Source organism: Chrysemys picta, chromosome 14 (genome assembly GCF_011386835.1).
Source record: "Chrysemys picta bellii isolate R12L10 chromosome 14, ASM1138683v2, whole genome shotgun sequence".
NCBI lineage: Eukaryota > Metazoa > Chordata > Testudines > Emydidae > Chrysemys > Chrysemys picta.
Window position 1 is genome coordinate 34,853,597 of NC_088804.1, and position 22,771 is coordinate 34,876,367.

Sequence of the window (22,771 nt, forward strand, 5' to 3'; positions counted from 1 at the left end):
GTGCATTCTCTTTCTTATCACTTCCTCTTTTCCCCGCTGAACATCAGCTATTACAAATTCCATTTTTGGTAAAGGAGTTTTTAGCATGTGAAGAGTTGCCAAAAGTGAAAGTGTTTGAATGTTTTATTTATATTCCCCTCAACGCAAAGGCACTGGTCGATTCAGATCTTAATTTGAGATCCTATGTGCATAAGAGGCTTTAACATCTGCTTCTAACTCACTGGAAATGGAGAGTATAAGAGGCTGTCTGTCTACCTAAATGTCTACAGTATCTCCGCAGTACGTCACTTAGGGCTTGGCTACACTTTCAAATTACAGCACAATAAAGGAGCCCCAGGTGCACTACCTCACTCCCTGTTCACACTGGCAAGGCACGTAGAGCGCTCTGACTCTGCGGCTACAGCGCTGCTGGTACTTCACCTCGGCGAGTGGAATAACGTTTACTGCGCCTTGGCTACAATGCCTGGGCGTCAGTGTGAACGAGGTGTTGCGTTACTGCGCTCTGATCAGCCTCCGGAAACGTCCCATAATCCCCTTAAGTCAAGTGGCCACTCTTGTCGTTTTGAACTCCAGTAGGAATGCAGAAATGCCCTTTCAAAGCTCCGTTTCTGACAGCCGGCATGCAAGCCATTACTGTGGAATGCTGTGTGTGAGAGAGGGGGGGGGGGAGGAGGTCTACTGCTGACTGAACTTACAAGACAGCATGCTGACATGCTCTCAGCCTCCCAAAAACCCACTCTCTCTCCCCCACATACACACAACACACTCCTTGTCACACTCCACCACACCCCTCCCATTTAAAAAGCACATTGCAATCACTTGCATGCTGGGATAGCTGCCCATAATGCACCACTCCCAATGCCACTGCAAGTGCCGCAAATGTGGCCACACCAGTGTGCTTGAAGCTGTCAGTGTGGACAGATTGCAGCGCTTTCCCTACTGCGCTCTACGAAGGCTGGTTTAACTCAAAGTGCTTTACATCTGCAAGTGTAGCCATGCTCTTATTATTTTGCACAGGATTAAAAGAAAACTGTAGCTGTCTTTGTGACTCAGTAGAGCAATAATCCCTTCTAGAACTGGGGTTAAGTGGCTGCTCATGGGCGGCTGAAGGTTCTGTTAGATAAGATAGTTGGGTTTGGACTGCCTCCCGCATGCACTGTTCTTCTTCTGTCCTTTTTAACGGGATATTCAAAAGATAAGGCCCGGATTGAGGGTGCCTTTGTGTAACATGAGGTAAATACAGTGATTATCATAGGAAGGCATCAATATTCTTGAAAAGATCTTACAATCCGCACAGTAGTTTTAATAAAGGGAAACTTAAGGTGAACTTCAAAGGTTTGAATTTTTTTTTAATTGTGGTTATAATACAGAAAAAAATTGGTGTAGGTCTGACCTTTGCATGAATGAATGTGGCAGGGGAATGCAAGGTATTTTCCCTCCCATGACTGCGCGGCCTGTAGAAGGGCCAGAGACAATCACAGTCACTGTGCTCCAGGACGCCCACAGACTGCAAACTCTGTGTGCCCCCAGGGGTGCAAATTGCCCTTGGAGAGGACGGAACAGGGCTATGAATGCACTGTGACCCCTAAAGATAGCCAGCCATAGGGGAGAGCATACTACACCATCCAAAAGCATAGAGCAGGTCGTGTCATCACCAATGTTGGATAGCCAAGAATACCCATCTGCTAGTGACGCACAATCCTTCCTGAGATCCCACCATGGCAGGTTAGCTCCACACTGCCCCCAGAACAGCCTAAATGCCACAATCTAACCCTCTGTGTATTACCTTGCTCGCTTCCATTTGTCCCCACATTCCTCTTGCATTAAGTTCTCCTTCCCAGCACACACCTCTGGCAGCTCACAGGGATAATGAGTGAGAGCAAGAGGCTAAAGATGGTAATGGAGCGATTTCTATTCCTGTATTTGCTTACCACACTGCTTTTGCCAATGGGTAAATAATGAAGGAATCCAGGGGTTACTGAGCAGTGGATCTAGGCTCCACTTCTTCACTTGAAAGTACTGTCAGGTGCCGGGTTTATCAGAGCTGGCAATCTGCCACCACTTTTGTTCCTACAAAAGGTTTTTGCTTTATCGGCTTAAAAAAAGAAAAGAAAAATTTACATTGTCCTTTACAAGCTCTTTTCTGCTTCAGTCTTATTGGTGTATGAGAAAAATCTTGGGTACAGTTCTTTCATGTGATCTCTGATAAGCTCCATTTGGAACTTCAGCTGCTTTGTCTAGGGAGTGTGGGAGAAAGGAGGGGAATCACATCAGTTCTTCAAAAAACGTCTAGACCTCCCCCCTTTTGATGTCCTCTGCTCTTTTCAAACATGTTTAGGGCTGTATGAGCCTAGCTTGATGGTCATCTCTTCTGCAGTCTTCTCATTCTTCTCTTGTTCCCCTGAGGCCTGATTGTCACGAGATTTTTGCTTAAAATTTCCCACTGCTGACACTACCAGTAGAAGCACAAGTGTAGACAGGGAACTGATAGCTGCTGGTGTTTTAGCCACTGTATTGTCTAGCTCTGCTCTAAGTTAAGGTTGGATGAAACAGTGGTTAATATTCTAGCAGCCAGTCTATAATAGTTCTCCCACCATTGCCCATATTACTCTTTGTAGCATCAGACACAGGCGCTGACTTGTATTTTTCCCAATGGGTGCTCTATTCCCGCTCTGCCCTGATGCACTACCCGCACTCTGTCCCTTCCCCCGAGGCCCTCTTCCTGCCCCTACTCCACCCCTTCCCCAAGAACCCCCTGCCTACCTGCCTGCCGGTCCCTCCCCTCTGCCTCCCCTCCCCTGAGCACGTCCTGCCGTCTGAACAGCTGATCGGCAGCTAGCCCCCGGCTGGAAGCACTGTGGCTGGTGGGTGCTGAGCAGGGGCAGCTCCAGGCACCAGTGCACCAAGTGCGTGCCTGGGGCGGCAAGCCACGGGGAGTGGCCTGCCGGTCGCCGTGAGGGTGGCAGTCAGGCTGCCTTCGGCGGTATGCCTTCAAGAAGTCTGCCGGTCCTGCGGCTTCGGCTGCAATTCGGCGGTGGGTACGCCGAAGGCGCGATACCGGCGGACCTCCCGCAGGCGTGCCGCCGAAAGCCGCCTGACTGCCGTGCTTGGGGCGGCAAAATACATAGAGTCGCCCCTGGTGCTGAGCACCCCTCATTTTTTTTTCCCTGGGTGCTTGAGCTCCTGTCAAGTTGGCACCTGTGTCTACAGATGAAAAATGCTATGTGTGAACATGAGAGAGACAAGGTGGGTGAGGTAATATCTTATATTGGACCAACTTCTGCTGCTGAGAGAGACAAGCTTCCGAGCTTACACAGAGCTCTTCTTCAGCTCTGGGAAAGATACTCCGAGTGTCACAGCTAAATACAAAGTTTAACGGATTGTTTAAAATAAGTAGTTAACACATATTTCAAAGGACCATACAAGGTGAAAGGGCCCATTAACACCTCTCCAGTTATAGGAGGGAAAGGAAGATGGGAGAAAGGCGGCTGGGCTGGGGGTTGTTAGTGGGTTATAGATTGTTGTAATAGACCATAAACTCAGTGTCTCTATTCAGTCCATGATTTTTAGTGTCTAGCAGTTTTGAATTGAAGCGCCAATGCTTGTCTTTTGAAAGTGTTGTGCAGGTTTACTTTGAGGATGAGGACTGATAGGTCAGATATAGAGTGATCATTTTGTGAAAAGGTTCAGAGTAGTAGTAATGCCCCTCTGCCATGTACCGGACAGTCTCTATGCAAAAGAATAAATGGACACAAATCAGACATCAAGAATTATAACATTCAAAAACCAGTTGAACATTCAAAAACATTCAACCTCCCTGGTCACTCCATTACAGACTTAAAAGTCACAATTCTTCAACAAAAAAACTTCAAAAACAGACTCCAACGAGAAACTGCAGAACTGGAATTAATTTGCAAACTGGATACCATTAAATTAGGCTTGAATAAAGACTGGGAGTGGATGGGTCATTACACAAAAGTAAAAACTATTTCCCCATGCTAATTTTTCCCCTACTGTTACTCACACCTTCTTGTCAACTGTTTGAAATGGGCCATGCTGATTATCACTACAAAAGTTTTTTTTCTCCTGCTGATAATAGCCACCTTAATTGATTGGTCTTGTTAGAGTTGGTATGGCAACACCCATTTTTTCATGTTCTCTGTGTATATCTATCTATCTGTCTATCTATCTTCCTACTGTATTTTCCACTGCATGCATATGATGAAGTGGGTTTTAGCCCATGAAAGCTAAATTTGTTAGTCTCTAAGGTGCCACAAGTACTCCTCGTTCTTTTTGTGAAAAGTGTTCACCCACAGGTGACAGGATGTTTTTATCTTTTATCATTTTCCTGTGTGAGTTCATTTGAGAGAGTAGTGATTGTCTTGTCTCATCCACATCGTTTTTATTGGGGCATTTGGTGCACTTCATGAGGTATATCACATATTGTGATAGGCATGTATAGGTTCCATGGATCTTGATTGGTATGCTGTGGGGGATGATGATCGTTGTAGCAGTGGTGATATGTCTGCAGGTTTCGCATCTGTTGTTCTGGCAGGGTCTGGTGTTGCTTTGAGTTCCTGTGTCCTGGTCTGTGGGGAGCTTGCTTCTGATGATCAGCTTGGAGAGGTTGGGGGGTTGTTTGAGGGCCAGAAGAGGGTTCAGAAAAGATTTCTTTCAGGATGGGGCATCCATATGAAGGACAGCCATTCCCCAAACATTCATGTAACAAAAAAAGCCAATTTCATAAAGGTTTGCAAATTATAAGAGGGCAAGAAGATGGTAGGTATTAAAACAGCAGTTTAGTATTTTGGGATTCAAACAAATGTCCCAGCCAGTTATTAAAAAGCACAACACCCATTCTCTCCCATATGAACTTCTCCATTACTGCACTTGAATAGTATACTTTAAATCAGTATTTACTTCTAAATATTATGATTAGGCTACAAAGATTAAAATGTAAATCCGTAAGAACTGAGTCAAGTAACTACTAGAGCACTTTAAAAGAGAACCACTTGCAAGGGAATCTGGATTCAGACCTGTACAGAAATTGTGGTGAGATGGTGCTGTAATTATCCAAAGTATGAGAATGTGGACATGTCTGCAGCTGTACAATGTGCTTGAAGTCCAGATATAATCTACCAGAGCATTTAGATATACAGTCTAGGTTATTAGGCCCTGTAATAAGCACGGAGCCATGTACATTGTGATACTATACATGAGGTTTGTGTGGGACAGGGAAATTTACATCTAAAAAGGATGTTCTATGACTGCAGAGATGTTAACTTTAATGGGCCACTTCACCTTGAATGGTCTCTTGGAATATATGTTAACTAGGGTTACCATATTTTGAGTGTTCAAAAAGAGGACACTCCACGGGGCCCCGCCCCCGCCCCAACTCCACCCCTTCCCCAAAGTCCCCGCCCCAACTCCGCCCCCTCCTCTGCTTCCTGCGAACATTTGATTCGCGGGAAGCCCGAAGCAGGAAGCAGGTAAGGGGGGGAGGAGGCGCAGCCCAGTCTGGCCCCCCCAGCGTCTCCAGCCTGGGTCGGCTCGGGACCTTGGGTGGCGGCCCTGGGCCAGCCCCCGGCCCAGCACCGCCGGCCCCGCATGTCCCGATTTTCCCGGACATGTTCGGCTTTTTGGGATTTCCCCCCGGACGGGGATTTGAGGCCCAAAAAGCCGGACATGGTAACCCTATGTTAACTACTTATGCTAAACCAGCTTTTCTGAAATGCAGCTGCCAGGGGCTTTTCTTGCAGCCACAACCTCCTGGGCTATGATTTGGAGTGGGGGAGGCAGGAGGAAGGAGAGGAAGCAGCTGCCCCTCCCCCTTCCCCTACCCCTCCCTGTTGCTCCTGGGATACACCGCCTTGGTGTTGGTTGCTGGGGTCCTTAGCAGCGGTTGAGCCCTGCCCCCTTCTAGAGACACCTGGGGCACAATGCTGGAGAAGCAGGCAGCCGGTGAGTTCCTCATCTTCTCAAGGGCGGTGGGGCTCAGGCTTTGGGTTTTGGCCCTGGAGTGGGGGGAGGCAGGCTCTGGCTCCAGGGCTTCAGGCTCCCACCCCAAGCTCCGGCTGCACAGCTTTGGGTTCCATCCCCAGGCCCTGTCCCCTAGCTGTGGGGCTTCAGGCTCTGGCCCCTGATGTCTTCCCCGGCCGGCCACCACCTATCCACCCCCCTCATCCCTGGCCCCTGCTGCCTCCCTCAACCCCACCCATCAAGGCCTTAATTTGTCCTCAGGCTTGCCAGGGCTGAGTAAGTCTGCTGTGAAAAGTGATACTTGTATGTTTGTTAATATCACTTTTCATAACAGACTTACTAGTTAGCAATAAATAAATTACAATCATTTGGACATGTATATGTGCGTATTTATTTGTTTTTCCTAAAGCTAATTAAATATTTTAGGAAAAAGTGTGAGAGCAGCCACCAGCAAGAGTTGGTAGCCACACTTTGAGGCCACCAAATAATTTGTCCTGAGAACTTCTAAAACTATGTGGTCCACCTTGTATTTAGCTGTGACACTTGAAGTACCTTTCCCAGACCTGAAGAAGATCTCTGTGTAACTCGAAAGCTTGTATCTTTCATCAACAGAAGTTGGTCAAATAAAATCTATTACATCACCCACCTTGTCTTCTCTTATCCTGGTACCAACAATACTACAAACATCCAAAAAGGATGTCATTTTCAGTTAAAAGGTGTAACAGGAATAAGGACAGGCAGAACCCTAGAGAAGCAAATCAGGTTAGTCTGGCATGATCTACCTTTGGTAATGTTGCATTAATCTCCTTTTCCATTTACCTCCAAGAATTTAATTATTCTTTCCATCACAATTTGTTCTAAAACTTTGCATAGTACAGAGGTCAGACTAACGGATCTGTAATAGCTTGGATCATTTTTTTCCTTCCTTAAATATAGGTACAATGTTAGCTATTCTCCAGTCATATGCTACTACCTCTGAATAGATAGACATATTAAAAATTCTTGCTACAGGACTAGTAATCTCATGTGCCTGTTCTTTAAATATTCTAGGATGGAAATTATCTGGCTCCCCTGATTTGAATGCATTAAGATCTTTACATTTCCCTCCATATCAGATGTGGTAATTTCCATATCTATACACTCATTTCCATCAGCGTCCTGCCTTCATGGTCATGTTTCATATTATTATCCTTATTGAAAACTGAGGCTAAGTAGTCATTTAGTTTTTGAGCAATACCTACGTTATTTTTACTCTCCCTCTCATCCACACTGCATAGCAGCATAACCTAATCCTTCCTTATTCTCTTTTTATTTATATAACTTATTATTTATTTTAATTTCCTTGGCAAGAGCTAATTCAGCTTGACTTGTAGCAATTCTCACATTTTCTAACCTCCAAGCTTTCTTTGCTGATCAAAACCTTTCCCAATTCCCCATAGTTCTCTGCTTATTCCTAATAACCTTTTTGAGATGGTTATTCATCCGATTGGGTCTGCACTGCAGCCTTTCCCTACGAGTGCTTGACATGCAAATTGCAGATAGTTTTTGTACACTTGATTTAAAGAAATTCCAAGCCTAAACTGCGTGACTCTTGCCTAACTCATTCTCACAAGAAACAACTTGGTGCCTAAGCCACCTGACTCAGGCTTTTTGCCGCCCCAAGAAAAAATTAAAAAAGGGCCGGAGTGCCGCAGCCGAAGCAAAAAAAAAATGGAGTGCCGCCCCCAAAGGGCTGGAGAGCCACCCCTTGAAAAGTGCCGCCCCAAGCACATGCTTGGAACGCTGGTGCCTAGTCGGCCCTGCTGTAAACAGGTGGGAGGGGGAATGTTCCTGGCTGTGGATTGCAAAAAAAGAGAGATGCCTATCTCTATGAGAGGGGCAAGACTTAGAACACACCACTCTCATTGGCATCTTCCTGGCTAGCTCCCTGCCTACTATGCTGGCTTTTGTGAATTCCATTCTAAGGCACCTTTCTCCTTCAATTCAAATAGATCTGAGGCACTTAACTTGGGATCTGTGGATCACACTGTTGTTCCAGTGCTTTCCTAGGCACGGAAGGATACATCTACCTGCAAAAATAAAGCCACACCAGCAACTCTCAAAGCCCAGGTTTACAGAATCGGGCGCATGGGGCTCGCACTATGGATCTCAGAACTTGAGCTACAAATATTTTTAGTGCCGTAGCATGAGTCCGAGTCTGTAGACCCAGGCTCTGAGACTCACTGCTGAGGCTTTTTTGTTTTTGTTTTTCGCAGTATAGATTAACCATCAAAGTCCCTTTGTGGATGTGAAGTATCAGAGGGGTAGCCGTGTTAGTCTGAATCTGTAAAAAGCAACAGAGGGTCATGTGGCACCTTTGAGACTAACAGAAGTATTGGGAGCATAAGCTTTCATGGGTAAGAAGTCTTGCATCTGAAGAAGTGAGGTTCTTACCCACGAAAGCTTATGCTCCCAATACTTCTGTTAGTCTCAAAGGTGCCATAGGACCCTCTGTTGCTTTTTGTGGATGTGGGCCTCTTTCTTTACCCACACATATCTCCACAAATGTAAAGGGCAAAATCCTAGAGTTTGCAAAAAGTAAATATTACATGGGGAAAAAACACTCACCAAACCATGCAATGATATGGCTGAGATCTTAATTACATCCAAAAAAGCTTGGGAATGTAGTGTTATGCAGCTATGGTTTGATCCTCTTCCATATATTTAATATATTCTGTGACTATGTAACTTTTCTCCTTTAAGACAAAGTATAGGTGCAGTATAGTGGAGGTGCTATCACAAGATAATCTGCAACATGTTGGTGATTCAGTGGGTGTTAGTCTTTCTTCTGAGTCAATAGTGAACCACTGCCTTAGCATAGTATTAGGCAAAGCCTTGTTTACTCTGCCATAAGTTGTATCTAACTTCTACAACAAGGTCTCAGGAGTCGGTTGCACTGTTGAGCAAATGACTAAAAATTTAATGGCAGCTTCTTTTAAAATTAAAAATAGAGGGGTTTAATGATTAAGAACTGAAAAGAAATAATACCCTTGGCACAGTCCCTGTGTTATTGATACTACATTCAATTTATTTTGATACCCCCACATTTTCAGTTTTCTATTTCCTGCAGAGTTTTGTGTGGATAATTCATAACTGCATCAAAGATGATGTCAAGAGAAAAGTTTGGCAGCTGAAAAGGTGTGAGAAGCAGTTAGCAGAATGATTCTGCTAAAATCATCATCAGTGAGAGTTATTAATGTTGAAAGTTTAATAGTCATCTTTAGTTTCACAGTTAACACCCCTGGCCCACACCTCTGGGAGCTATTGTTTCAGGCTAGCGATAGACTGTGGTACGCAACAATGTATAGGTTTATGCTCAGCTCGAGTTTTGGAGGGTTTCTTTTGTAACCATGAGGGCTAGAAATATTTTTAAATGAAAACGTAGACCCTGAAGCACAATTCTACATCAAGGGAATGGCAATGGGTAGATGCTTCAGCAAATTCTGCAGCCATAGGACACACAGGCTCTGGATTTTGGAGGTGATATCTTTTGAATGTAATGTCCAATTCTGTCCCTGAGTACTTGTGGTCATTAGACATTCTGTGACACATTTCAAAGGGATAAGGATATTAGCTGGTGTGTCCAGAAAGAGTTTTCTCTACTTTTCTTAGTTTACACACCCAGTTGTTTATTTGTGAAATATCTATGGGTGGAGGTGCAATGAATGTGTGACAAACTACACCTCTTCCACGAGCTGATATAACACGAATTCGGATATAATGTGGATCGGCGGATCAAAGCAAGTTCAATATAATGCGGGTTCACCTATAATGCGGTAAGATTTTTTGGCTCCCGAGGACAGCGTTATATCAGGGTAAAGGTATAGTACCAGTAAGCGACTATTTCTTGGTCCCAAGTTATGAGACTGATCCCATGAATCCTTCTTGCCTTTAAAAAAAAAATCCAATTATTTGCCATTTGTACTGACTTTTCAGGGTGGATTGATTTAAATCACCAAGTGGAAAGTCTCAATTTAAATAATCAATTTTAGTTAACTTTTGCATCTGTACTTGTTATTTTCTAAAGAAATGTGCATTCTCATTGGTTGATATGACCATTAAAATATATTGATTTTATAACTAAATAGAGCCTACACCAGGGGTGGGCAAACTTTTTGGGCCAAGGGCCACATTGGGGTTGTGAAACTGTATGGAGGGCCTGGTAGGGAAGGTTGTGCCTCCCCAAACAGCCTGGCCCCCACCCCCTATCCACCCCCCTCAGAACCCAAGACCTATCCAACCCTCCCTGCTCCTTGTCCCCTGACTGTCCCCCCCTGGAGCTCCCCGCCCTAATCCCCCCCGTCCCCTGACTGCTCCAACCCCTATCCACACCCCCGCCCCCCAACAGGCCCCCTCAGGAGCGGCGGGACAGAGGCTGGCGGCGTGCTGAGCTGAGGCTGCGGGGGAGGGGGCACAGTGCGGGAAGGACCGGGGGCTAGCCTCCCCGGCCGGGAGCTCAAGAGCTGGCCAGGACAGTCCTATGGGCCGGATGTGGCCCATGGTCCATAGTTTGCCCACATCTGGCCTACATTGTAGATTTTGCTATGTAAGAGGGTACACTATAACTACATTTATTTAAGTAATTATATAGATTAATATTTTTCAGATTATTTGTACATTTTTAGTATGTTAGAAAATGGTGAATGATGTATTGCTTATTTACTAGATAATTAACTTATCTAGTAAATTAAATTAAAGATAATTGCTCATGATTTGTGTGCCATATTAGGATGGTAACTGGAATTAAAACAAACACACAAAACAGCATATAAAATGTATTTTTATTAAACAAACTTTAAATGTTTTGGATACATAAACGTCTCATCAAAACATTTCACATTTATAATTAAATTATAATAAGTTTAGGCCTAACATATTTTGCATTAAATTCAGATTTCCTTTTAAACAGATTTATTTTTTAAAAAGTTATAATTTAAATAAATTGATTTTTTTATTTGATTTTAAGTAAAAAAAAAAAATTAAAAAAATTCACTGATTTTTATCCACCCTGTTTTTCTGCTAACCTATTAATCTATGCATTGAAAGGAACTGATATAGTGTGATACATAATTACAAAATGGCCAAAATGAGCCACTCATGAATTATGACTTTCATTAGCTTACCTGGAATATTCTGGTGAGCAAACTGCCATTTACAATGTGCTATTACATTGTTACTCATTGTATTGTGCAACATATCTATTTAAGAAAGAATGAGTAATCCACTAGTAAATAGTAATTACTTCAGTTTAATTCAATAGATCTGGGTCAAACTTGGACCACAGGTGATCTCAAATCCTATGTGGTTCCTATTACTTCCTTTTTCTTGTAGTTTTGGTACCATGTCAATATCCAGGCTTGGCCAGAATAGCATGTCTTGGGCTCTGCCAGAATGTCTGATCCTATGGTGTGTGGCACTGTGACATAATGCCCTTAATGTAGGATTCCATTATCCTCAGCAATTTTGTCTCTACAGGCAATATGTTTATATGCTGTTTTCCATGGGTCATCCATCCATCTAGGACAGGTGCTGAGGACCAATGTTGGGCCTGGGAAAAACGTGGTAGTTGGAGTCTTTCGACCGTCCCTTTCCAACCAGAGATCAAAGAGCTGTTAAAGTAGGTCAGGCACAGTCCCTTGCCACAGCTTCCTGCTTCCTCAAGCAGTAGCTACCCCTGACTCCAAACAATGGAAAAGAATGGGCCGCACAGCTGCCCTCACCTAGCAGCAGACCAAGGGATGAATATTTCCCTCTGTGCTAATGGAAGAGCCCCACGTGAACTGGGGGCTCCTGCATCAGTCCTGCAGCAACCCCTTCTCACCACCGTTAGTCTTATCCCTAAAGCCCCCGCCTGGGGAGACCCCCGGGCGCTGTGCGAATCTCCGCTTTCACTCCGACCCCATGGCAGTTCGAGCCCGCCGGGGGGCAGAGAACAGTTCTCGCCCCAGCGCCCTGGCAGGCTCCGAAGGCAGGCGGGAAAAGACGGGGAGCTTCGTATTAACCCCCCGCCCAGCTCCCCGGGATTTCCACACCCTGGGTGTTGGAGGCCAGAGGAGGGACATGAACTCTTGGCATTGGTCAGACTGAAGGCTGCGCTACGGCCTCTACCTCGGGGTCCCACCTTGTCCTGTGGGGACCCGGCTCCCATCCCCTCGGATCCCGCCCAGCCCCCCGGCGGAGGCGGCCCGGGGGAGGGGAGAGAGGCGCCTGTCCCGCCTCAGCCTCCCCCGGGGCCGAGGCTCCTCTCCCCGCACCGCCAGTAGGTGGCCGGGGCAGGTCACATGACCCCCCCAGTTGCTACCACAGAAGCAGAAGCGGGGAGCCTCGGAGAGTCTCAGCCACCGACCGGCCTGGCAGCGGCCCCGGCCCCGGCCCCCTTGGCGCCGCCGCCGCCTGCAGCGTAGGGCACCGGCCGGGAGGCTCCCGGGGCTGCAGCTCCCCGCGCCCAGGTGAGGCAGGAGGCAGGAGGCGGGCGAGTGAGCCGCAGCCCGTCGCCGCCGAGGCTGGGGGCGAGGGGGCTGGCGGAGGGCGCGCTCCCCGCGGCCGTTGGCTCAGCGCCCCCCGGGGGTTGGCCCAGCGCCCGGGCGGCACCTGTCCCCCGGCCGGGGGCTCTCGCCGGCGCTGGGCTCTGCTGGGGCCGGGGCCGGGGCCGGTCTGCAAAAAGAAGGAAGGAAACGCTGCAGCGCTGGGAGCCTTTGACAGCTGCAGGCGCGGCCCGAGCGAGGCGGGGCTGGTGCAGCCGGAGCTCCCTGCGCGCGGGGTCAGGGAGGCCAGCGGACAAGCCGGGGAGCGGTGCAGAGGTCTGGGTGTTTGGTCTTGGCCTTGCAGGGGCCACTTGTATAGAAAGGCCCTTTGGGGCTGCTTCTCCCTTCCCCTCTGGCCGGCCTGAAGCTGTCAGCTACCCTGAGGGTAACCTCTGCTGAGAGCCCTGCCCAGTTGTGCTAGGTGCTGTACAAACCCAGCTAGAGGCGGTCCCTGCCCAAGGAGCGCTTGCGATCTAAATAGCTAAGACAAAGCAGGGTGAATGGGGGTATTACTAACTCCTTTTACAAAGGGGGATTTAGGGAAAACAAATAGTGAGTGACCTGCCTGAGGTCAAAGATCTCCAGATGCTGCTGCCACCCCATCCTTCCTGTCCCACCTAGGATGCCTGGAAAGCACCTGACATATCATGGGCGCAACTACAAGAAATAATTATCATAATAAATGCTGCAACATTGCAGTAACCTACACCTGTGATCATTTGCATTTAGTGCAGTTCTTTCTCTTCTCCCGCTTCTCAGCAAAGATCTGTTAGCAGGTAGGTGTGGAGAGCTCTTAGTATACAAAGGAGTTGTCTTAACAAATTATGAAGCACTATAACAAAGTATAACTCAATACCGTTGTTTAAAAAAATAAAGGTAGTATATCTTATGTTTGCATTATTTTATTGTTTTTAGTTATTTGCAATGTTTTTCTAGCCTTTAGTGCACATTAGTGAGGTTATACAGTACATTCAGCGTTCCCAGTCCTGCAATGTGACGTGTGCAAGACCCCCCCCATCAACTCAATTGTCTGCCCATATCACACTGTGGGAGTAGGAAGGGATAATCTAGTGGATTGGGGACTAGACTTGTATTTAGAACTGTTACTGTGTTCAATTCCCAGGTCAGTCACAGACTTTTTTTGCACTGGTCATTTATTTTCCCCTCTGCTCCAGTTCGCTGTCTGTAAAAGAGGGATAACACTTCTGTTCCTCACAGCGATATTGTGAGGCTAAAGTCCACTGACTGTGGCATGCTCAGATCCCGTGATAATAAATAACTACTTTGATGAATAGATTAAAAAAAATTCTGATAGGTCAAATAGTATCTCTATACTGGTCAGTGCATGATTGTTACAAACATCACATATTGTGCTTTGCCCAGTCTAATCTCATGTGCTTTCATCACTTCCTTTAGGGGTCTAATAAATTTCATAGTTGAGAAACTCATTGTGATGTTACTTTAAATGAACTTTACTTAATTTAAAATACTTTAAATTAACATAAAGTAAACGGGTAGGTTGCTTTGAAAGGTGAATGGTACTTTAAATGAACTTTACTTAATTTAAAATACTTTAAATTAACAAAGTAAACGGGTAGGTTGCTTTGAAAGGTGAATGGTATAGAGTAAAAGTAGTGGAAAGTTTTATACTGTAGGGAGCAATCCTTCATTGGTCAAGTTAAGGTTTTTTAGTCCATCCAACAGATCTTTTTCCATGTCTGTTCAATGAAGTAGATATCATTAAATTTAGGATGATTTCAGAGTACAGTACAAACCTGACCACTGATATGTATCTTGAAATTTAGAATTAATGATAAAATAACCAATGAAGATGCTTACATCTTAAGGGGGGAAAAGATAATCTTTTATAATTCTCAGAAAATTTAGGAGCAGAAATTTATTAAAACCAATGTACCATATACATTGAGAAGTGTACAAAAGGCCATCCTTATTAAGCAACTTCCTGTGTTAAGAGACTGCCCCAAAGCATTCCTCGAATGAAATAAATTTGTCAGGTTTCGCTTTACAGCTACTGTTTGTCCCTATAAAAGACATATCTGATCTGTTTTGTTAGATTATCAAGAAAATGAGATTAATTTAGTAGTCAGGCGCTTGACTGTGTATAATTCAGTGGAGCATTAAAAAAATGAACTTTTAAAAATTATTTTTTAAAGACTCAGTGCTACAGATCTGAATTATGGTCTGATGTTAATGCAATTCTTAATTTTGGGTGGTGTGATGCGGGAGGAAGGAAGGAGAGAGCAAGAACAGTATTGTATGTTTAAAAGTCAGAGAGAGGATTTCCTTTGATTTTTTTCCCCTTCATGCATTGCCATTATCTCTTTTTAATGGAAAGCATTGTAACTGAAGGGATTATGGATAGATCACTAGATATGAATCCACTATAATTTCATGAATTAATTATGTGATTAGTTCTATAGAGTCAAAAGGATCGATTGCACTTTCGGCTAAATCCTACCAACACAGTGATCCTGATAGGTAATTTGTCATCGTTACCTGGGGATTGGTATATATAACTCCCATTAGAGTTAATAGAAGAATTTAATATGAATAAATGGGTACAGAACACCACAAACCTCTGTAGTGCTTTGCAAAACATGGGCTAAAAGGCATGGTCCCTGCTCCAGAGAGCTTAGAATCTAATGTAAAATGGGATAACAGGGCAGATCATTATCTTCTTCATCAGTGTGCAGTAGGAAGGATTAAGTGAAGTATTATTTAAGAAGGGATTTGAAAGAGAAGGGTGACGGTAGCAGAGAACTTTGAGAAGGCTGGGAGAGTGGACATTGTGAAAGGAGTGGATGATGAGATGGTGAAAAGAAAGTAAGTGTTGGTGAGAGAGAGAGAGGAGGGGGGAGATCTGAAGAAAACGATATTTAGTAAGGATCAGGTCAGGAGACAGTGATGGAGGGGAAGTTAGGTTAAAGAAGGAGGTTACAGAAGGGAAGCGAGAAGTAGCAGAGTCAGATTGGTTATCCAAATGGAAACTGAAACTGCTCACGGTGAAGGGTAGTGGATTGAGGAGAGAGGAAGAGAACCAGAGGAGATTCTGGAGCTGGTGGTTGAAGCTGCTCTGAGGGGCTTTAAGCCCTTCCTACTTCTGGCCCTGGTTGAGAGGGATGTCAAGAAAGCTGTGGTGACAGCCACTGCTTCTTGTGCGAAAATTAAACCACTTCCTCCTTTGCTCATGGATGAAAGAGTAGGCTCCACAGTGTCCATTGTGTGCAGGATTCTGCACCAGGGTGAGGTGTACCTGCGACTGTAATTCATTAATGGCTGCAATGATGTGCAGGAGACTGAGACATGGAAGCCTCTTGATATTCATGAGTTGCAGCATGTGCATTGGGCCTCTTGTGTCTCTCAGCAGTGCTTAATTTGTGTCACCTCTAGGCTTGGCAGTTCATAGCCCCGGCACCTCTTGGCTTTCTGCATTGGTTATGATGTAAAAAAATTGCTTGAGCCCTGGCATCGAATTGCTTGAGCCCCTGCACCTCTTTCATTACAAATTAAGCACTGTGTCTCAGCGGTCTCCTCGCTTGATGGCTGTCATGTACAGAAACATGTGCCATTTGTCACATAAATAAGAGATGAGGTGACCACGTGGAGATGTAAGTACTGTATGGTCGTAAAACTTTAAAGGTGCAAAGACTGACATTAAATACAATATTGTAATTTGTCTCTTTCCCTGAGGTCTTTCTTGTCCTCTTCTGAGTCATGGGGTCAGATCCTCAGCTGGTGTAAATTGTCATCACTCTACTAACTTCAATGGAGCCTTGACAGTTTACACCAGGGGTCAGCAACGTTTGGCACGCGGCTCGCCAGAGTAAGCACCCTGGCGGGCCGGGCCAGGCCAGTTTATTTACCTGCTGACGCGGGAGGTTCGGCCGATCGCGGCCCCCAGTCGCCGTGGTTTGCCGTCCCGGGCCAATGTGGGTGGCGGGAAGCCGCGGCCAGCACATCCCTCGGCCCGCGCTGCTTCCCGCTGCCCCCATTGGCCCGGGACGGTGAACCGCGGCCAGTGGGGGCCGCGATGGTCCGAACCTGCCGCGTCAGCAGGTAAATAAACTGGCCCGGCCTGCTAGGGTGCTTACCCTGGCGAGCCACTTGCCAAACATGGCCGACCCCTGGTTTACATCAACTGAGGATCTGACCCAGGATGTAGCCTTTTCTTGCATTATCCCAAGTTTCAGTCACCATCCTTCCTGCAGCTCTCTCAGCTCCTCTTGGTGTAGTGGCAGAGAGACAGCAACACTAATTTGGGTTCCCTGCCAACTTTCTACCCAGACATCAAAGGCCCCCTCAAGTGTGAATTTAATACTTTCTTTATAGGACAGAGCAAGAGTAAGAATTAGTTCTTTTTCCCTTTTCACCCCAATTAGAAATAATTCAGGCTTCCCCCCAAGCAATTTATAAGCAGCATTTGCACCCTGGGAGAAGGCCAGACTCAGAGTTAGGGATAAATTATTTAAGAATGGTAAGATTTTAGGCATACTTTAAAACTGTTGCAGAGGCTTATTTTCCTTTATTGATATCTAAGCCACTATGTTCTTAATACTCAGGATGTAAAGGGTTTCTAGATATTTCTGACAGGAAGGGAAATCATAATACCCTTTGAGCCTGAAAGCCAGGATATGTCTACACTGCAATTAAAAACCCGTGGTTGGCCTCTGTCAGCTCACTCGGGCTCGTGGGGCTCAGTCTGTGGGACTGTTTAATTGTAGATTAATTGTAGGCAGGTGGGAGGATCGCAGGCCTCAGGCTGCAGCCCAAGCTGGAATATCTAAACCACAATTAAACAGCATGTCAGCCCAAGCCTGGTGAGTCTAAGTTGGCTGGCACGGGCCAGCCGCGGGTGTCTAATTGCAGTGTCGACATGCCCTAAAAGTTTTTAGTTTGCACATAGAACACTTGAAAAAAGCTGATATAGAAGATAAATATGGTGGTATTCTAAAATGGGAAGACTTCTTATAGGGAGAGAAAGTGAGTAGTGGTTTCAGATTTGGAATAGAGCTGCTACCTTCTCTATATGTGTCTCTATTAAAGAGAATTGCTAAGAGTGAAGAGTCAGTGGTCTCTCACTCCTTGTAAAACAATAATAATTAAAAAAATGAAAAAAACGTTCTGATAGTTGTTGGCGTGCTGGGTCATGGGGTGGAAGGTACATCATTTAACATCTGCGGAGACTACCCAAAGGAGGCCAAATTCTGGACATGTGCCTGTGATTTAATCTTTGAATTCACCAGATCCACACTGCATTGGCCTCTCTAGTGATACTTCTGGATTGCCCTGCAAATGAGAATTATTCGCTGAAGGATTCAAAGCTTATTTTTCACCTTTTGGTGTCAATGAGGTGCACCTTAGTAAAAGAAAGACCCGGTAGACACTATTATGTGGTGTAAAAGGACCCAGGGCACACTTTGTATGGAAAAGTTTACTGACAACACAGAAATGGGTTCCAGTGGTTACAATACAACAGGGATCGGCAACCTTTGGCACGCGGCCGGGCCGGTTTGTTTACCTGCCGCGTCCGCAGGTTTGGCCAATCGCGGCTCCCACTGGCCGAGGTTCGCCATCCCAGGCCAATGGGGACGGCGGGAAGTGGCGGCCAGCACATCCCTCGGCCCATGCCGCTTCACGCTGTCCCAATTGGCCTGGAGCGGCGATCTGTGGCCAGTGGGAGCCACGATCGGCCGAACCTGCAGACGCGGCAGGTAAACAAAACGGCCCGGCCTGCCAGGGTGCTTACCCTGGCAAGCCGCGTGCCAAAGGTTGCCGACCCCTGCAATACAATTTGGATCAATATTTTAGGCCAAGTCTACACTAGAAAAATGTTGCCAGTCTAGGTATACTGGTATAGCTATACTGGCAAATGCTTCTGTTGTTGACACCGTTTATACTGTTAAAAAAGTTCTTTTGCTGGTATAGTTTATACTGGTTTGGTAAGGAAAATAAGATATACTGACAAGTATTTCTGTGCCAGTGTAAACTGCATTTACTAGGGCTTTTGCTGGAAATGTTGCAAACAAATCACCCTTCTAACTGACATTCCTATACCAGCAAAAGTTTCTAATATAGACCTAGACTTAGAATTTGAACAAAATAATCCCTCACACTTATTCGGTTTCTTGATTATTTTTAGCCGCTTTCTTTGTTATAAGATAGGCACAGTCTTCTCTCATGTACATATGAATCTCCTTTTAGTTTCAGATGCTTTCTCCTCTTTGTCACAGCTATGCTTACAATGAGCGTATCTCTTACGTCTCCTCTTACACTGTTTTCTCTCCCATGTCTTCTCTGTTGTTTCTGGGGAGAATCAAATCATCCACTGTATAAAATATAATTTCGAGCCTTCTGCATAATGCTGCAGATAATATTTGAAAGAGACAGACCACATTTATAACTGTGTGTGCATGCAAATCGAAGGTCAGGTGCATTTGCGCTACCTTTGCATGCTTGCAATCCCAGTTTTCCTGCATGCACCAAAGGGATAGGGAGAGCATTTGTTCACATACTGTTATAAATTTGGGCCAGAATGACTTTAGCTCGCCTTATGCTACCGTGGAACTTTAGATAGTCATTATCGTTGCATTGTTGATGAAACAGTGGAGTTTTTGTTTTGTTGTTTAGAATCTGAGATCATATTTCATTGAATGCTAAGGCTGCTCCACCCAGCTGATTGTTCTAAGTCCTGCTGCACTGGATCACTGATCCCTCCCCCAACAAAACACATTTCTCCTTGAAAACCTCACAGACTAGGTAGGATTGTTGTCAAGGTTAACCGGACAGCTGAGACTGTATGCTTGCACCTGAAGTGCAGTGATTCATTTTGATCTTTTTTCAACACTGATCCTTTATTTTATTTTTTATTTTTTGGTAAATTGAAGGAAATAAAACAAAGTAAAGTTATTTAAATATTAAATTTTGCTCCCCTCTCTCCTCCCCTTTTTCAGCACATCAGGAACATATCAGTTTGATGAAATTTGATTTTAAAAAATGTCCAGAAAAAGCACAGACTATGGAGTGCTGCCGGAGTATGAGAAGAGCCAGATTAAAAGGACTCTGGAGCTGGGAACAGTTATGACAGTGTTCAGTCTCAAGAAGTTTACTCCAGAAAGGAGGACCATCCAAGTCATAATGGAAACCAGGCAGGTGGCCTGGAGCAAGACAGCTGACAAGATTGAAGGTTTCTGTGAGTATTGGCATGGCATGCCAGAACTTGGACTTTATTACTGATAAATGTAATTGACAAAAGGTCATTTAGATCAGCATTTGATAGTTTGCTTCTTTTCACCCAAGAGCATAATTAAACTTTAAAAATTGCATTCTGTGAGCCCTGTTGGTTTACTGTAATGTAAACCAAGTTTCTCCTACTAGTTAGCTTTCAGCAGGGCTAGCTGCCTAACTTGTTGCTACTCTCAGGCTTTTCTTCCTAGAGGCCTTTTGTCAAAGGCTAAAAATTCAGATCCTGATCTTGCAACCTTACTTATACATGAGTAAGGGTTAACTTGCATAATTAAAAGTAGTAGGATCAGGCTGTAAGTACTTACTAAAAAAACACACACAACCCAATTTAAAACATACTGGGAAGAAACTTAACACAAGGACTTGGGCTTTGAGCCTTTTTTTTTTTTTTTTCCTTTTCAGTGTGTTCAGTTTGGATGAAGTGGGGAGGTTGGGTTGGGAAAGCCGACTTGCAAACTTTGCTGTTGTTTTTCTTTACCTATAACTCATTAATGTTTTTAAAAATAAATGTTTGCAGATTATTAGTTTATACTAAGAGTCAGCATCTTAGGTTATTTTCAATTCTGAGCCATTTCATTACAAGAGGGGAAAAATATTCTGAGTAACAATGGCAAACTGGGATCATCCAGTAATTGCAATCTCATTGTAGGGCACAGAGGTCTGAAATGCAACCCTACCTTAAATTTTACTAGCTGTGCAGAGGTGTGTTTCCTTTGTACAAAAGCTTTGTTGTGATAGGCTCTGTGTTTAAAAAAAATAAAAATAATTTCTGTATACGTGGATCTCTTAGTCTTCAAAATCAAATCAACTCACAATTAATTAAAAAAATCAGGCAACAAAAGTAACACAAAAAATGAAACTATCCAACAAAAACTACATTGGGATCTGAAAGAAAAGGACAAAAGAATCATAGAAATATAGGACTGGAAGGGGCCTTGAGAAGTCATGAAGTCCAACCCCTGTGCTGAGGCAGGACTAAATATACCTAGACTATCCCTGACAGGTGTTTGTGTAACCTATTCTTATCAAGCTCCTTTGGAAACCTATTCCAGAACTTAACTACCCTTATAATTAGAAAGTGTTTTCCTAATATCTAACCTACATCTCTCATGCTGCAGATTAAGCCCATTACTTCTCGTCCTACCTTCAGTGGACATGGAGAATAATTGATCCAATTTATAACAGCCTTTAACATATTTGAAGACTCTTATCAGGTGCCCTCTCAAGTCTTCTTTTCTCAAGATTAAACATGCCCAGCTTTTTAAATCTTTCTAAACCTTCTGTCATTTTTGTTGCTTGTCTCTGGACTCTCCAATTTGTTTACATTTTTCCTAAAGTGTGGTGTTCAGAATTGGACACAGTACTCCAGCGGAGGCCTCATCAGTACTAAGTACAGCAGGACAGTTACCTTCCTAGTCTTATGTAGGACACTCCTGCTAATACACCTCCTTCTCTCTCTCTCTCTCTGTGGTCTTGGTGCCACTAGATGGGACAGAACACCACACCCAAGAGGTGTGTAGGTTACATACTTTCCCCTAGCTAAGGAAGCGTGTCCTGAGCTTCAGAGACTTCCCAGTTGAAATCCCTGATGAGCCCCCACTTGTAACGCTGACAGACCCTGGTCATCGGCAGACGGGATCAAACCGGGGACCTCTGGACATTAGTGCATGAGCCTCTACCACGTGACCTAAAAGCCAACTGCCTGTTAGCTAAGATTGTAGAATCATTTAACACTCTCTCTTTAAGTGGTCTCGGTGCCACTAGATGGGACAGAACACCACACCCAGAAGGTGTGTGGGTTACACAACCACATCACATTGTTGACTTTTATTCAATTTGTGATTCTCTATAACCTCCAGATCCTTTTCAGCAGTACTACCAGCTAGCCAGTTATTCCCATTTTGTAGCTGTACATTTGATTTTTCTTTCCGAAGTAAAATACTTTGTACTTGTCTTTACTGAATTTCATCTTACTGATTTGAGACCAATTCTCTAATTTGTCAAGGTTGTTTTGAATTCTAATTCTGTCCTCCAAAGTAATAGCAACCCCTCCCAGCTCGGTATCATCCATGGATTTTATAAGCATGCTCTCTACTCTATTATCCAAGTCATTAATGAAAATGTTGACAAGTACCAAACCCAAGACTGACCCCTGTGGGACTCACTAAATACATCCTCCTAGTTTGACAGCAAACTATTGATAACTACTCTTTGAGTACGGTCTTTCAACCAGTTATGCACCCGTTTAATAGTAATTTCATCTAGAACATATTTCCCTAGTTTGTTTATGAGACTGTCATGTGATATTGTGTCAAAAGCCTTATTAAAATCAAACTATATCATGTCTACTGCTTCCTCTTATCCACTAGGCCAGTAACCCTATCAAAAATGGAAATTGTGTTGTTTTGGCACAGTTTATTCTTGACAATGCCATGCTGGCTACTCCTTGTAAACCCATTGTCCTTTAGGTGGTTACAAATTGATAGTTTAATAATTTGTTCCAGTATCTTTCCAGGTATCTAAGTTAGGCTGCCTGGTTTATAATGCCACGGGTCCTCCTTCTTTCTCTTTTTAAAGATATGTACTGTTTGCCCTTCTCCAGTCCTCTTGGACTTTACCCGTCTTCCATGAGTTCTGGGAGATAATTGCTAATGGTTCTAAGATTGCATCAGCTGCTTTAAGTATCCTAGGATTAATATCATAAGCCCCTCCTGACATGAATACATTTAACTTATCTAAATAGACTTTAACCTGTTCTTTCCCTATTTTAGTTTGCATTCTTTACTCTTTGTCAGTATTAATTATATTGAGTATCTGGTCACCATTAACCATTTTAGTGCAGCCTGAAGCAAAATAGGCATTGAACTCCAGCCTTCTTGATGTCGTCATAATTTTTTAGCTCTCTTTTGCCACTAAGTAGAGTACCAATACTTTCTTTCATATTGCTGTTGCTCCTAATGTAGAAA

General features: G+C 44.4%; 1 protein-coding gene across 3 annotated transcripts in view; it reads left to right on the forward strand.

The window, feature by feature from the left end:
* PLCG2 (phospholipase C gamma 2) overlaps window positions 1–22,771 on the forward strand; it is a 116,764-nt gene that overhangs the window by 12,339 nt on the left and 81,654 nt on the right. Inside the window, exons 1-3 of one of the 3 annotated variants that reach the window (XM_042852125.2) lie at window positions 12,345–12,467; window positions 13,302–13,318; window positions 19,514–19,752. In XM_042852125.2, the coding sequence (XP_042708059.2) occupies window positions 19,557–19,752 (196 nt within the window). In that variant the 5' untranslated portion in view covers window positions 12,345–12,467; window positions 13,302–13,318; window positions 19,514–19,556. Of the gene's footprint in view, window positions 1–12,326; window positions 12,468–13,301; window positions 13,319–19,513; window positions 19,753–22,771 lie in introns of those variants that run through there. The other 2 variants (XM_005292307.4, XM_065567267.1) reach the window with 2 other exon arrangements.